Here is a 16,241-nt window from a genome sequence, read left to right as displayed (position 1 = left end):
AATGATATCTAGTGTGTTAATAAGTGAGCGTTAGAGGTGCTCCTACTGTAGGCAGCTTTTGTTACCTGCAAGAAAGCCAATAAGCCCATTTCCTGAAATGTTGAACTATTCCGTTAATGACACAGCTCGGTTGAGGGAAGAAGAGACCGTAAAGGTTAGGCTCTGCTCCCAATCAGGGCAAGCCAGTGCTGTTACCCCCAGCTTGATAACACCTTGACATGACACGGTGCTGTATAAAGAGTGCTATAGCAAAGTGCCGGCTTTCTGCACCGTTCTATCCACCAGAAGCTGAGCTTCTGAGCCTTTTCCTTTCTATTGTTTCTCAGGGCTACCGTACAGGCTACGCCTACCGCTTCCCCGTGCTGCTGGAGCGATCGCGGACGCGGAGGGACGTGGAGGTACCCGCGACCGCCACGGCTTTCCACCAGTTCGATGACGACGGGATCCACCCGGCTCTGAGGCAGCACCCTTTTGCTCAGCGCCAGCAGCAGGAGAGAACTCGATGGCTCAACACCCCCAACGCCTACCAAAAAGTCAGCCAGGAGCTAGCCAGCCCGGGACACCATCAGCGTTCCACTGTGAGGCTCTGGGAATCATTACTTTTGATTTATTGTACATATCACACTATGGAAGGAGTTCAAGAATTGTTCTAAAATGAAGTTGCAGACCAGACGTGTGAAATAATTGTGATGTCCCAACTGTAGTCTAAAGTTTAAGATGATGTCAGGAGGAGGCAGACACAGAAACAGAGTCCTGAAGTCACCGTCTTTCTGATGATTTGAAAAAGAAATGAGTTATATGTGATGTGCATTTATTTCTGTATCAACAAAATCAACACTTTCCCCCTCTGATTCCCGCAGAGGTTGATGTACACGGTGGAACATCTGCTTTTATTTCTATGTAGCGTAGAGAAAAGATGAAGCAGAGCTGCAGTGATGAGTCCTTCAGAGACAATAACAATATGAGACTGGTTGTCTTCCATCAGTGGGCGGTGCTTGGCTCCCCCCCCTCTCTCTGTTTTCTCTCCTCCTCAGTCCCTCCCACCCTCCTCTCTCTCCTCTTCTCTGCATTGCAGGGGAAAGCCCACTGCCCTGTGAGGACTGCTGCAGTGCAGCGTCTGCCCTCTGGTGGACAAGCATCCGCATTATCAATGCTGCTTGATAGAAACATACTTTTTAAAAGCTGGGGGGATGCAGTTTACTTTTGGTGTTACTGGGCAAAAAATCCATAATAACTTTTCAACATATTTGTAATTCAAGTGGTACTCCAGGGTAGGCAGTTTTCTGGAAAAGTAAAAAAAAGAAATTGCCAGAATTTGTAAATACAGCCCTCATCCTGCAGTTCTCTCTCTCTCCCCTCTCTGTCCTAAACCCCTCCCACTAGACGAGCACGGGCATGTGCACGCGCTTCATACACTAACCTGTACGAGTACTAGTCATTCATTTCAAACATCATTCCGATCATCATTGTGGCTGAACAATTCGAAATGGGAAAAGAAAGCTGGATGCAAACTTTGTGTAAAATCTTAGTCAAAGCATCCTCCCCAAGTCACAAAGTCACAAAGTTAAATATGGTCTGAAAAATCTACCGAGAAGACTGGAACTTTGAGCCTGGAAAAGTGTGGAATTTTGACATGGAAAATGTGTAGGCAATCTGTAATGCTTTCACCTGAACTGCTGCTGTAGTTACTGTAGCCGTGAGGCTAGCTCACAGTGCTAGCCACAGCCATGAGTAGAAGGCTATTAGCTAACTATTAGCAACATTTTCTCTCCATCTCTGAAACACTTGGCTGATATTTACACACTCGCTTTTTGATAAGTCCATCTCCCTTTTTTAGGGGGTTGCTTTGCATTGCAACAACAGCAGTTGTTGCCAATGCTGAGATAGCAACTTTTTCCTGCAGGATGTTCCGCCCTTGAATCAGGCTTTTACCGAAGGGACGTGCACGCGCAGCTGTATTTCTAGAACAGCCAATAGGAACGCTCTCTACCTGAAATGACCTGTGATTGGTCAAAGTCTCCCGTCTCAGGCTTGATATTCTAAAGCCTGAAAACAGAGCCATGAGGAGGAGCAGAAGTCTCTTAGAACACTTGAATTACAATATGCTGAAAGGTTATTATGGAATTTTTGCCCAATGATGCCAAAATATACTGCCTACTGCTACTTTAAGGGGACAAAATACTTTTTAAGGAAGCAAGTGACTAAATAACACAGACCCTGTTTGGAAATTTTGGATCTATTGAGTCATAAACTTCTGCTACTTTCTTCTTTTAAAGTCGATTATGAGTAATTGTTTTGATGTTGGTTGTCTTTCCCTTAGTGGTTGAAGGCAGAAGAGATGACACAAGCTGGCACAGCCATCAAGATAGAGAACCCGAACCAGTTTGTGCCTCTTTTCACCAACCCTCGAGAGGTGATCGAAACACGAAACAAGGTAACTTCTCCTTGCTTTTGGCCTCCCACAAACCTTTGCCTTCTGCATACTGTCACATGAAATCACAAGAATATTTACCCCCCTCAGATCCGACAGCAGAATCGTCAGGACATGAAGACAGCAGGACCACAGTCTCAAGTGCTCGCCAGCGTCATAACGGTTGACAGTCCTCCGGTAAACTGCAGACTCAGTGTTTCTTTCCCTCTCGCAAGTTCCTCCTCTTCAACTGCAGTATTAAAAGCTGTGATTTTGTGTCTCTGCGTGTCTATTAGTCTCCAGAGAGCACACCTACAGTCCCACCAGAGCCAGAACCTCCCAACCCCTTCAACCAGCTGACAGACCAGGAGCTGGAGGAGTACCGCAAGGAGGTGCAGAAGAAACAGGATGGAGGGACCAATGGTATGATTAATTCAACTCAACTCAGCTGATTATATGACTATATTAACTCTATTTAGCGTCTTAACCATACAGTTACAGTACTATAATGGTCCTTGTATACAGTAGACTCTCTATATTCTTAGGGTTGTTAGGACTTTTAGTCCCTGGAACTACTTTTCAACGAACTGAAAGGTCCCTTCAGCCCACTGTTGTCTGCGTTTCCACCGCGGTCTAAAGACCTGCGAAGAATAGGCAAATTAGTCCGCCGACGTATGAAAAAGCAACATGACGTGAGACGCTGCTGGTGGTCACAGCAAACACACTCTGCAGCCTGCAGTTCAGTGTGCCCGCCTGTTTCATCCAGAAAACCAAAACTAAAAAATAAATATTTACTTCTGCATATTTTTAGCCTATATACAAACATTTGTTTTGTGCTTTAGAATGTAACCGCTGTGAAACAATCAGAAAATAACTTTATTTTCTTTCATTCACAGCACCGTCGCGCTGCGCTGTCTGTCTGTCTCTCTTCTACCGATCGCCCTCTCGCTCGAGTTGTCTTTTAAAAAATGAGTCAGACAGCAGAGCCTAACTTTACTTTAATGGTATCAAACAAAGACAAATGAAATGCTCTACCCTCGTCCCAAAATGGTCCGAAATCGATACTAGAGTACTTCCTTGTTCATGAATGAAGCAGTACCAGCAGTACGAGTTTAAGCAGCAGCACTATGTCTGTGTTTGACCAATCAGCGACAGTCCTCCCTGCAAACTCCACCACGAAAGTTCTGGTACTTTCAGAAAGTACTAGCCTTCGACCAGGGCCTTTTTAGGGGGTAAAAAAGGCCCTGCAAAATGTCCCCGGAACTTAATTTAGACCCTGGTTCCTGCGGTTGAAACGCGAAGAGTTCCTTAAAAGGTCCACCATTACGGGGGAAAGTTCCTGCGGTTGAAACGTCGCTATATTAACTGCCAATACAGACTTTCAGTTTACCGGTTTTCACTTATTCCACCATCTTTCATCGTAAGAAACTGTTTAGCATGGTACAAAGTGTTTGAAAATGTATAGATACTCATTTTTTAAGTTAAAATACTACACACCTTCATGTATGCCATGTAAACTGGGTTCACAACCCGAACTTCCTGCACAGCTGAACCCTCACTGTCCCTCAATGTATGTGTCTGTTGTGTGTGTGTTTGTGTAAGTAGGGGAGGAGGTGGCAAACGACAAGGAGTCTCCCCCCGCTACCTCCCCCACAAAGGGCCCTCCGCCCAGCCTCCCTCCTCTCTCAGGTGAGGCTTGGCATAGCGCTGACCGCCTGACCCCGCTCGCATTGCACGCTGTCTATCTGACCAGCAGCCTGCTCCGAGTCTTACACGGGCTGTACATGTGTGATCCAGTGCTGCTTCTGCCCTCTCATGCTTCCAATGCTCACTGACAACTGTGTTACACCTCTCCATAAGCATTTAAAGGATTTACCTTGTAGATTAGAAGTATTTTTTTTTTCAATTTATAGAAATATATTCAGAAATATTAGAGAGAGCTTCTCGTCATGATTATAGGTACTACATTGATCCAAGTGCTGTTCCATACTGTCAGGAGGATAAAGAGGACATACTGATGTATGGGAACAAAAATCTGACAAAATTCACTTAAAAAATATCTAGAACTTTTGAATCAGAATTTTCTTTCCATTTAAACATAGACGACAATTTCAAATTCAAAAGAAATCGCCCAGTTAAAGGTGCTATAGATAACATTGATAACAATCAGCCACTAGCTGTCTCACCTTCCCTCCCCCGTTCTATTGCATTCACTTCACAACAAGTGGTTACCAGTTCGTTTCCCAACCTGCATATTTTATGGTCGAGTGGAGTGAGACTCACAGAGACAGACAGTCATATCAAGTGATTAATCTTTCGTGGTACAAACTTTACATTTAAGTCATTTTGTGCGGTGGTGTTTCAAAATGTATGTAACATAATCTATGGTAATCTGAGGATATGGCTGTCTAGTTTTAGGTAACGTTTAGCTTGTCATCTAAGCAGTGGTGTGGTGCAGGGAATACGCAGGTATACGGCATATACCTACTTATTTTCTAGTCGTCCACCCTCTTCTAAATCCCCTCTGATGCGCATCTTTGTTATACATTGTTTGAGGGAACTCTAATGTTAGGTAACTGGACGCAACTGTCACTAATGCTAAGATGCTAACGTAGCTCCACAGGGATTGAAACTGTAATTTTTCTCATTTTGACAATCTTACCGGTAACAACTAGAGCTGTCAAAGTTAACGCAACAATAACACGTTAACGCAAATCTGTTTTGAATGACAGCTGTTGTTGCCTGTTGGGCTGCAGTTTGCCATGTCATGAGTTGAGCATATTTTTTATGCTAAATGCAGTAACTGTGAGTTTTTGTGTTGTTAATTGATTTCAAATAATAAATATATACATATATATTTGCATAAAGCAGCATATTTGTCCACTCCCATGTTGATAAGAGTATTAAATACTTGACAAATCTCCCTTTAAGGAACATTTTGAACAGATGAAAATAAGTGATTAACTTGCAATTAATAACGATTACCTATGGACAATCACGCGATTAATTGTGATTAAATATTTTAATCGATTGACAGCTCTAGTAACAACACATAATATGTGCTAACGTCAGTTGTCACTTATTGCCACGGTAAATATTCACGTATTCTGTAGCCTGATGGAGACACCAGTGTCAGTGTGGCCAGGCATGGCAGAGGCAGCCTCCTTTTATCGCTAAGCACTTGGTACCGGAGTGAAGCCGGTTGCTTAACGTGAAACTCAGCCATGTATCCGTTTTTTTTCCACATTAAGTGGCAACTTGATAACTGATGACACAGAGAAACCACGTGATACCAACGTTATTATACTATTGACTCACAAGCCTTGTTGGAAGTGGGAAATATCTTCCACAGAGATAAACAAAACATTCATTTTGGACCCGTCAACATTTTATAAATGATTCATTCACAGTCATAATAATTTTTTTTAGGAAAAGTCACACTTTTATTTGGCACCTTTCTAAAGCTCTCTGGATGTATTATTTTTTTTAATAAGTTATTCGTCTACATAAAAAGTTTATCAATAAGACCTTTAAAACAGAGCTCCAAACACAAACTGAAGAACAATAGCACAAATAAAAAGATGTAGTAGTTATAATGCTGGTGACTACGGTACACTGCTGAGCCATCAGTGAAGGTTTACATGTTAGATACCTAAAGGAGTAACACGGGGTGTCAGGCTTTGTTGGCGTGTGTAATTGATGTTTCTCATGAAAGACATTTTGACTTGAACTACAGGTTGAACTTATAGCATTAATTCTAATGGCTCTGGTACATTTAGCTCGAAATATCGATACACACGGGTATCGCGATATTACGTTTTGCGATACTGTAACGATTTTTGATTAACCTCTTAAAAATCCGGCTTCAGGCTAAATAACGCTCAAAGGTTATGCTAAATTCTGGCGAGGAAAAACTGTCATGGCCATTTTCAAAGGGGTCCCTTGACTTCTGACCTCAAGATATGTGAATGAAAATGGGTTCTATGGGTACCCACGAGTCTCCCCTTCATAGACATGCCCACTTTATGATAATCACATGCAGTTTTTTGCAAGCAGTATAAAATTGTGTTATCTTCGCCCATTCTAAAAATGGTGTGTTTGAATATTTCTGCATACTGGGGTCAGTAAACAGTCTTAGAAATGCATAAATTGCGTATGACTATAAAGCTGAGACTCCAATGAGTCCAATTGTATTCATATGTAATGATATTAGTCCCCATAGTAGCCATTTCACATTGTGATTTTTTTTACTCAGATTTTAAACATACGGTGTGTCTTTATATTATGACAGTTTTCCTAAAATTAGATTTGAAAAAAATTGCAATATATTTAATCGTCACACCTGTATCGTGACACGTATCGTATCGACAGATTCTCGCCAATACACAGTCCTACCACTGAGCCAGCATTGCCCTGGAAATGACTACAAATAACTGGAATGCAGACATTATTTCTGTTATTAGTGACGCCTGTGGAAGTCAAAATGTCTGGTTTAAGTCTGAGCTTATCACTGTTTGATTTACATTTCAGCCCATCTGTCTCTGTACCTACTGTATCTGTTGTACTCTCTCCCTCTGTGTCTTTCTGTCTGTCTTTTTCTGTGTCACTCCACACTGATTCATAGGGCACACTTCTGGTGCTTTGGTCTTGTCTCACTAGTAAGTACAGAGAATGACAACCCACTTCTCATTAAGCAAGCATGTTCATCTGCAGAGACATGTCTAAGCATGTAGCCTTGCAGCTCCACCCCACTCAAGGTTCTCCGTCTGTTTGCTGAATATTCTATGTTTTGCTTTTCTTTTTTTAACAATACCTGGAGCAGAAGAGGCAAAGCCCGACTCTCCATCCATACAGAACGGAGGTGAGGAGGAGAAGCAGACGACGGAGGAGCTGGAGAAAGGGATGAAGGCTCTCTCGACCAACGACACCTCCTCCACCCCCGCCGCTCCGCCCCCCAAACCGCAGGGCGGCACCCCGGAGGGCTCGCCCTGCAAGTCCCCATCCAAGAAGAAAAAGAAGTTCAAGCCTCCGTCCTTCCTGAAAAAGAGCAAGAAGCAGAAGGAGAAAGCGGAGACCTGAGGGTGTTGAGACACACCTGACCTCGGTGAAATATTACCGTGAAACATCTGTCAGTGTAAGACGGAGTAGCAGATGAGTTCACCACATCAGATCCATTCAAACACAGTCAGTTAAGATGTCATTTCACAGACACGGTGTACTAAATTGACTTGCAAATAGTTTACTGTTAACACTGGTACTCACTGGTTTTTGATCTAAGTGGTGATTGATCTTAATACACTGGTAATTATTTTCACATACTATTTGACCCAGGTCAGACACACCCCAACCTTTTGATGCTTCTTGTCACACACACACAAAGTCCCTGTATTACTCGCGTCTTATTTTCACCTGCTGTGCTATCGAACCATTACTTAACTTCACTGTAGAGGCATCGAAACACGTTCCTTTTCTTAAACTGGGATTACTAGTATGATGTTGTGCTCAGAATTTGTTTCATACCATTTAATTTTTTATCCACACCTTTGCAAGACACGGTGGAAATTGAAGTCCCCTTATCCATGTATCTAGGCACTTAACATATGTATATTGACATTCTAGTATGTTGCGTTTGTTCATCACCATCTATAGGCATCTTCTAGTCACGATTTGGTTTTGATTATCAGATAGATGTTGCAGGTATGCTATGTGAGCACGGGTGCAGTACATGTAGAAATATACTGATAGCTACTGATTGTGCTCTTCTGAATGCCGATTCTGTGTAAAAACTAACAGCCTATTGACGTTATTACAGCAGGGAAGAACAGGAAGGGAAATTATCTTGGCTCGCAACAAAACACAAGTCGCTAGAAATGCCTCTTATTACCCGAAACAGGATAAAGCATAAAGAATTTGTTGCTTGCCGATGCAGTTTGAAACCCAGAAGATACTGAAGGTACTAAACATTCCACTTTTCTCATTTTCTTTTAAATGTATGTGTGCAAAATACCTCTTAACAGTTGTAATTATTTTCTGTTTTAACCAGTAGCTGTTATCAAAATGCTGATGTGTGATGGTTGCTCATGTTTTCAATTTATTTTCTATTAGAATGTATAAGTGAGTGTTGCAAGGTTACCATGTATCAGTCATTAAAGATCAAGTTTGATTTAAAACCAACTGGATATCTAGTTTGCGTCTGTCTTTCTCTGCTTGATTAACATGAAGGTTCTACTATTACTGTTAATTTAACAACTAATACACAATATTTGTTTAAATACCATAAAATATTAGTTTCTGTATTGACAAATATGTTTTTTTAAAGTAACAATAGTCGAAGCACTATACTATAATCTATCTAAAGTACCATACTACCATTATTAGTGGAGAATCAAAATCATGTCTATTGCCAACTTAGTAGGTTTTCACATACAACGAATTTGCTTTGGTGTATTAGTGCTTAGACAAGAAACATAAATATAGAATAAAAAAATTACAAATAATATATGTATATTTAAAAATGTTAAAATATGTACAATCTGATGAAAAAGGAAAGTTCTAGGCAGGAAGGTGCAAATATTTTCTCGTGGATGTACAAAGGTTCATAGTATTAAGAATAAAAAGAATATGCAATTTACAGAGATAATAGTCCAAAAAGATGTGCATTAATGTAACAAAGATCAATCGTGATTTTCTTATTTTTTTTCCAGAGTAAACTGTGTGCCATCCCAAATCCCCTATGGGTGCTGCTAGTGCCATTGAAAGACCAATTTCAATGGCACTAGGTGGCGCTAATTCACACTGTTCACACAAAATCTGATCTGAGATCTGCAAAAGCTCATCCCTTACCTTAACCATTCGAGGTCAAAGCCTAACCTGAACTATTCGACATTAATGCCTAACCGTTACCATCTCGAGAGTTTCCCCAATTTGCTGGTTCCCTTCTAGACACGACCCTGTCGACGCCGTCTCTCCTCCTCGTCGCTAGAGGGCGCTCTGCTGTAGAGAGCTCACCGGAAGCTCCCACAAGAGACAACAGACGAGCCTTGAAGTAGCAGTCATTAATACAACGAGATACAAACAACACGCAGTTTGTTCTTATTTCTCACCTCAAATAGTTTTTTTTAGTGCTACAGTGATCTGCGAGGGTGACGTTTGATTGATTAGACCATGGGGAGGAGCAGGAGTCGATCTCCTACAAGACGAGGTGAGAAGCTACAAGCAGGTAAAGGATCTAACGTCAACAGTACGTCCGTCGGTGTGGTCAGCTGCTGTGTTCGCTCCTGTAACGCTGTTCATGTTCTTTTACACTGAGAGAAAGCAAATGTGCATATAAGAAGATGATAATGAACGTATTATATTCCCTTAGCACTGACTTCACCTTAAACTGTGACTCATTGGGGATAGAGCGTACAGCGCTAGCATAACGCTAGCATAACATAGCGCTAGCATAGTTACTCACTGTGATGCACGTGACAGTCCGTTAGATAGCACGGCTTGGTGTGTATGTTAGTGACTGGGTTTACTGGGTTTTGAAGAGGCTGACAGAAAGTTCTGTTTGTCTCCTGTATCGGCCAAAATATGTGGTAAAATATCAGCCATCTGTTTCAATACACCTTATTTCTGCATCCCTGTCTGCTATTTGAGACTGACTTCTGATGATATCATCTAATCTGGGGTTTGTCCTCCTGAGAGGTTCTGCTCACATTGAGCCTCCTCACATTTGACAATTTTCACATCAAATAATTCGGTGTTCAGCATGAACAGCAACAACACTCTTGTCACAACTTTGTCAACCACACACAGAGTCCTGGTTGAACTGCACCTCACGAAGCAGGGATTGTATTCCTAACTAAACAATAAAGGAACAACATCTGCATGCTAATGTGTCCTTGTATACTCAGTAGGCCAAGTTCTACCTGAAGTGATTAAAGGGAATCTGTCCTGACAACACTCTAATTATATCCACAATAATCTATACAATGAACAATGTATAGGCAGTTTCAGAGCATGTTTCTTCTCTATCCAAATGTTTGTCAGTCACCTAGAAGATTCAGTTGCCTTGCGGCATACAAGTGAATTATGTCTTTGCAACAGAAAACTGTACATACAAAACAACATTTGGACTCACATGATGACTTTTATGCATGTATCAGGTAGGGCATATTTCAAACATTTTACAGAGAAGTACAACAAATTAAAGAAGAGAATCTCTTAAATTATCAGTACAGAGAATAATGTTAAAGCTGGAGTAGGCCGGGTGGAGCAAATATGCTATGCCGTCTCTGAGCAGCTGTCAATCATTAGCGAGCTCCGATCAAACATTTTACAGCTAAACAGTGCACTACAAGATGGTTCTAAAAACATTTGAGGCAAGAAAAGGGCATTACAGTTAGGGATGCACCAACACCACTTTTTTTCAGACCGAGTGCGAGTACAAGTACTTACATTTGGGTACTCGCCGATACCGAGTACTGATACGAGTCGCTGGGGAGTCACGCATACGAGGCGGTGTGCCGCGACCGGCTCTAGGTCGGCTTGGAAAGGCTCGGGGCGAAGGTGGCTCGCGGCCGCAGCTTTACAGCGCTCCCCGCCCAGATCTCCCCGCACCGTGACAGGGCTCCCTGCTCCAGGTGCAACTGTTGACCGGGCTGGACAGTCCTCAGTGCGCCCCAACCGCGTCGTGCCGCGGCCCACGTAAAAGGATGCCAGGGGTCCGTGGCGTTGTCTGCAACCCACCCGACCCGTCATGAAACACGGACCAAGGAGTCTAACGCACGCGCGAGTCAAGGGGTGCAAGAAAAACCCTGTGGCGCAATGAAAGTGAGGGACGGCGAGCGCCAGCTGAGGTGGGATCCCGGCCAAGCGGGGTCAGGCACACCACCGGCCTGTCTCGCCCGCACCGTCGGGGAGGTGGAGGACCCGAAAGATGGTTAACGTCGCGCTGCTGTAAAGTGGTATCGGTGCTGTTTTATCGGAGCCGTTATGCAAGAACGAATACATGAGCACAGTATCGACCCGATACTGGTATCGGTATCGGTGCATCCCTAATTACAGTAACAGAATATTAATTCATATTTGTTCAGCGCTGCCTAGTTTGACCTTTTGACTGTCTCAACATGGCGGCCGGGTCACAAACTTTCTCATTTTACAGCTAAACAGTACACTAAAATCTGGAGTTTGCGACAGCTGCCTCCGCTGAATGAACAGCCAATAGGAACGCTCTCTCTCTGAAAGGACCTGTGATTGACCAAAGTCTCCCGTCACGGGCTAGATTTTTTAAAGCCTGAAAACAGAGCCATGAGGAGGAGCAGAAGTCTAGTTTTCTCTCAGAACACTTGAATTACAATATGCTGAAAGGTTAATGTGGAATTTTTGCCCAATGATGCCAAAATATTCTGCTTGCTGCTGCTTTAATGTGTGGATGCCAATACACACTGTTAAAATCTCCCAGGTTTCTGCTAATATGATCTTGTTTCCCCCTTTCCAGCAGAGAGAAGGCGTTCCCGCTCAAATTCACGGGAGCGTGACCGAAGACGAAGGGATAGGGATCGTTCTCGAGATCGGGACAGAGAGCGGCGGAGAAGTCGCTCACGATCTCCTCACAGGAGACGTTCAAGGTGAGGAAACACTTTATTTTTTTTGCTGTTTTGGAACACTGGATGGTATTTCTCTCTGACACCAGTTTTTTTTGTGTATTTAAAAAAAAATATCCTTCCTGTAATGCTTGCAGTGGGCCATTTAGATTTTGGTGGCAAGCATTGTCTTTCAGAGTGTTTGCAGTGCATTTCTGGTACTGTTTTGCCATTTGAGAACAAGCACATGTATCTGCAAGCTTAATAGACTTAGACAAATCATGAACAATGTGAATCACTTGAAGTTGCAGAAGTGTCTGACCTCAGTAGTTGTAGTAAGCCATCCTGAAGCCATCTGACAGCCATTTGTGTTCCCTCTGTAGGTCTCCCCCCAGACGTCATCGCTCCTCCTCCCCCTCTGAGGAGCGCAAAGATTCTAAGGAAAAGTCAGCAAAGACCATTCAGATCTCAGGTATTGGATTAATAACATGCACGTATCTGCTATGTTCACATGAATTAAAGGAACTGTGTGTAACATTTCGGGGGATCTATTAGCAGAAATGGAATATATTATTAAAAATGTTTTCATCAGCGTATAATCACCTGATAATAAGAATCGTTATTGTTTCGTTAACTTAGAATGAGCCCTTCATATCTACATAGGGACCGGGTCCTCTTCACGGAGTCCATCATGTTTCTACAGTAGCCCAGAACAGACAAATCAAACACTGTCTATAGAGAGAGCCTTTCACAATTTTACGTTATTTGAACTGAAGGCCACCGTAGTTCTCCGACACGCTTGTGAAACTGCTGTAACGTGAGCCTCAGAGTGCAAAACCGCTGTACCGCCAGCTGCCGTCAGTGTGATTATGGTAAGGATGGCCTCTGAGCGAGGCGAATGGCGTTACCACGGTTTTGCACTCGGCGGCTCGTGTTACCGCAGTCTTGGAAAGGAAGGAGTGAGCGGAGGGGTACTCAGTTGGCTGCAAAACCACCAGATTCCACTAAATCCTACACAATGTACCTTTTTAAGGAGTAAATTCAGCTTTTTCAGTGCTCATGACATTACCAAGCACAACATTTTATGTTTTTGCCAAAATTGAAAACCATTATTGTTTTGACAGAGGAAGACATGGAGGGCAAAACAGAGGAGGAAATTGAGATGATGAAACTGATGGGATTTGGTTCCTTTAACACCAGCAAGGTAAGAGCACGAGGGTGTCCTATGTTGTGCAGCCACAAGGAGGTGCAGTTAATTTCAAATAAAGTTCATTGCACAGCTGAACTGAAGAGAGGCACATATGTTTGTATTCATCTTTGTGGGCCTTCTCGATGTCTCGATCTTCCAATTTATCGCAGTTGTTCTCTGAATTTCCACGAACACATGTTGAATGACTACAGTATCAGAGTAGCCAAGATTCAGAGAGTAGGTGGCCTGATTATGTACTATTGACATTTCCCTTTACCATGCTTTTTTGATGGTATGAGGAAGGTCATGCCTCTATTTCAAAATTCTTCATCTATTGACAAAAAAAGTGCTGAAAATTGTACAAATTTGTATTTAGAATAACTGTTTTTTTTCTTGACAACAAGCAAGCCCTTCATGGCTAACTCAATTTACATCGTATACGCGACTGCTTGGCTGTAAAATCCTACCAGCGGCTGGAAGTGTTTCACTCTGAAGCAGTTGCAGACGGGATGTTGAAGGAAGTGTTGAGTTAGCCACTGAAATGCAAATCTTTTGTTGATAGAAATGTTGGACTACATGTTGGTACTCTTTTCAGTGGATCAAAACACCTCCGTAATATCTAATATATGTTTTGGATTTTGAGAATTTTGTTGTTAGTTTTATCGGTCAAATACCGACACAGTATCACGGCAGTTTGTGAAATAGTCACGTAATCTATTTGATTCGTGTGCATAAACACAAATTTCCCTTTTTTTCATGACGCTCTGCACGACTTTCAACAACGTATTTTTTGTGCTTTTTCCTACGAATGTCCAGCAACACATGATCCCGTCCTTTTAAAAATAAAACTACCTAGTTAGGCTTAAGAATAGATCAACTTGGTTAGGCTTGAGGCCCAGACACACCAACCCGACATCAAAGAACTAGCGGTGACGAAGGCCGCCTATTGAGCCGCCTTTGTCTTGGCCTACAGCCGACAGCCAACTACCACTTACGTTCTGCGCCTGCGTGAGAGGAAATATCTCTACACCAGCAGGTCGCGGTAGTCTATATTTGTCATTCGAAAAATAAATGAAATAAAGCGGTGCCAGCCGACCATTTTCACACCACTCTCACTCACCACTTAGCTTCATACCAGATGAACATGTCGTTGTGAAAGTATCCGTGTATTGGAATGATCAGATGAGATGAAGATGAAAAATGAGAAGAGCCTTCCTTGTTTGTCCTCTTGACTTTACTCGTTGGCTTGCTTTCCTCACGTCCGTTTCTCTTCTCGTGCACTTATTGGTTTAAGCTGAACAGCCAATCAGAGTGATTTATCTAACCAACAAGCGCTGCCGCCGATTCAACTTGTGAATCGGACGAAAAAACTCCAGCACGGGCAGACTAGAGCTGACCATGAGGGCACAAAAACTAGACTGACAGACGCTCACTGACGGTCGACCAGTGTGTCAGGGCCCTAAGGCAACAAAACTACCTAGTTAGCTTTAGAAAAGATCGCAGTTTGGGTTAAAATAACAACAGAAGTGCTGTAACTTAAGTACGTAAGTTACGTGACAAATAAATCAACTTTGACTTCTGGTTTCACGCGGGACACGAACACCGGTCTCCAGGGCGAAAGTCTAGTGTTTTTTGATCCATCCATCCATCCCGACCTCCTCTCTGAGGCGTTCGCTGCTCTGTATATTTCCCAGTTCACAATTATGTGGATTACTTAAAAACAGATTTTTGTAATCACCATCACAGAAATAATGTGAAATTTGTGTATATGTACATGAATCAATACATTACATGTTGTGACTATTTCACAAACTGCTGTGCGACTGAGCTGCAAAATACAATTTGAAAACTGCCATGATGGCTTACCAACATTATAACACACATTGTATAGTCTTTCTTCAACCCAATTCAGCCCTACATTTCAGGTGTATGATTATTGTAGTTTAGAATCGATTTGGAAGGTTTTGCAAAGGTCTATTTTCCAAATTATCCTCACAAGTTAGTTTTGTGAATTAAAGGAGCGATGGAAGTCAAGCAGAGACTACTACATTTTGTTAATTGCTAATATGTCACTATTTAACTTCAACTGTAAAATGTGATGTTTCGTATTAAAGAGGCAATAACATTGTTTTCAAACAGGGCCGGAAAACTGACGGATCAGTCAATGCATTTGCTATCAATGTGAGCATGAAGAGGAAATACAGGTACGTCAACAACAAAAAAACAAATGTTTTAATGACAAGGAGCTGTTTGTTGGTCGTGCTGCACACAACTACAGACATTTTTTTTGGAATTGTTTCATAAGCACTTGTTCTATTATATAGTGATCGTTTTGAAGTTATTGTTTGAAGCCCAGTTGTCGGTCAGGTTGCTGAGTTAAAGTGTCAACTTTTCAGTCCCCTCACAGTGAGCGCTCTCGGCATCAACCACCGTTATTGTAGCCAATCACCTCTGCAGGTGTTTCCATGCAGAGATCCTGGCTCTCCCATTGGTGCTCGATGATGTAATCTGCAAGTGTTGCGAGGGTAACAGTGATGTAATGTTTTCTTATATATTTATTTTTTTCAGGCAGTACATGAACAGAAAAGGTGGGTTCAACAGACCACTGGACTTCATCGCTTGAAAGAATCAACAACTCATTGTAATACCCGAAAAGCTTACCTCCGTTCTCCCCTCACAGTAGTGGATGATATAGTGCTATTTCTTGTTAGTTCAAATCTGTTTTGTGTTATGCAACAGTTGTGTATATACTTTCTCCCCCCCCCCCCCCCAAGTGGGTCTCCTAACAATGCTCAGCTGTGTCTGAATATTAATAGGAGATAGGAGATAGGAGAGACAATGCATGGAGCTTTGTGTTTTTGAAGTGTGTGGGGTTTTATTTGAAATAAAAGCATTTTAAAAAATGTGTGGCTGCAGTCCTTATTATAAAAAAGAAATTAAATAAAGGCAATTTGCAGCTGCCATAATGTGCAGGAACACTTTCTGATATGTAATTGTCAATGCTGCAACACCGACATTTGTAAATTGATTAATTTGATAATGAGTATCACAGGGTCTAGTGTAACTGACTTTA

At 42.3% G+C, this 16,241-nt stretch overlaps 2 protein-coding genes across 10 annotated transcripts in view; both read left to right on the top strand.

Annotated features, from left to right (window-relative positions):
* Positions 1-8,584, top strand: part of add2 (adducin 2 (beta)) — a 29,438-nt gene extending 20,854 nt beyond the window's left edge. For 4 of the 8 annotated variants that reach the window (XM_074637257.1, XM_074637256.1, XM_074637259.1 and 1 more), the window contains 6 exons: positions 327-578; positions 2,321-2,434; positions 2,522-2,608; positions 2,707-2,833; positions 4,016-4,099; positions 7,233-8,584. In XM_074637257.1, coding sequence (XP_074493358.1) covers positions 327-578; positions 2,321-2,434; positions 2,522-2,608; positions 2,707-2,833; positions 4,016-4,099; positions 7,233-7,489 — 921 coding nt within the window. In that variant the 3' untranslated portion in view covers positions 7,490-8,584. Of the gene's footprint in view, positions 1-326; positions 579-2,320; positions 2,435-2,521; positions 2,609-2,706; positions 2,834-4,015; positions 4,100-7,034; positions 7,069-7,232 lie in introns of all 8 variants that reach the window. The other 4 variants (XM_074637263.1, XM_074637262.1, XM_074637261.1 and 1 more) reach the window with 2 other exon arrangements.
* An 829-nt stretch (positions 8,585-9,413) lies between these two features.
* snrnp27 (small nuclear ribonucleoprotein 27 (U4/U6.U5)) lies at positions 9,414-16,025 on the top strand. Of its 2 annotated transcripts, none has more exons than XM_074637248.1 (6): positions 9,414-9,629; positions 11,895-12,024; positions 12,363-12,451; positions 13,104-13,183; positions 15,308-15,372; positions 15,737-16,025. In XM_074637248.1, the coding sequence occupies exons 1-6, from the start codon at positions 9,575-9,577 to the stop codon at positions 15,789-15,791; spliced, it is 474 nt and encodes a 157-aa protein (XP_074493349.1). In that variant the 5' UTR covers positions 9,414-9,574; the 3' UTR covers positions 15,792-16,025. The 2 variants fall into 2 exon arrangements, with proteins under 2 accessions (XP_074493349.1, XP_074493350.1); XM_074637249.1 differs by having other exon boundaries at positions 9,420-9,611; positions 15,737-15,966.
* Positions 16,026-16,241: the final 216 nt, after the last annotated feature.

Source organism: Sebastes fasciatus, chromosome 6 (genome assembly GCF_043250625.1).
Source record: "Sebastes fasciatus isolate fSebFas1 chromosome 6, fSebFas1.pri, whole genome shotgun sequence".
NCBI classification, from domain to species: Eukaryota; Metazoa; Chordata; class Actinopteri; order Perciformes; family Sebastidae; genus Sebastes; species Sebastes fasciatus.
The sequence above is the reverse complement of the archived record's forward strand: the minus strand, read 5'-3'. Positions and strand labels throughout refer to the sequence as shown.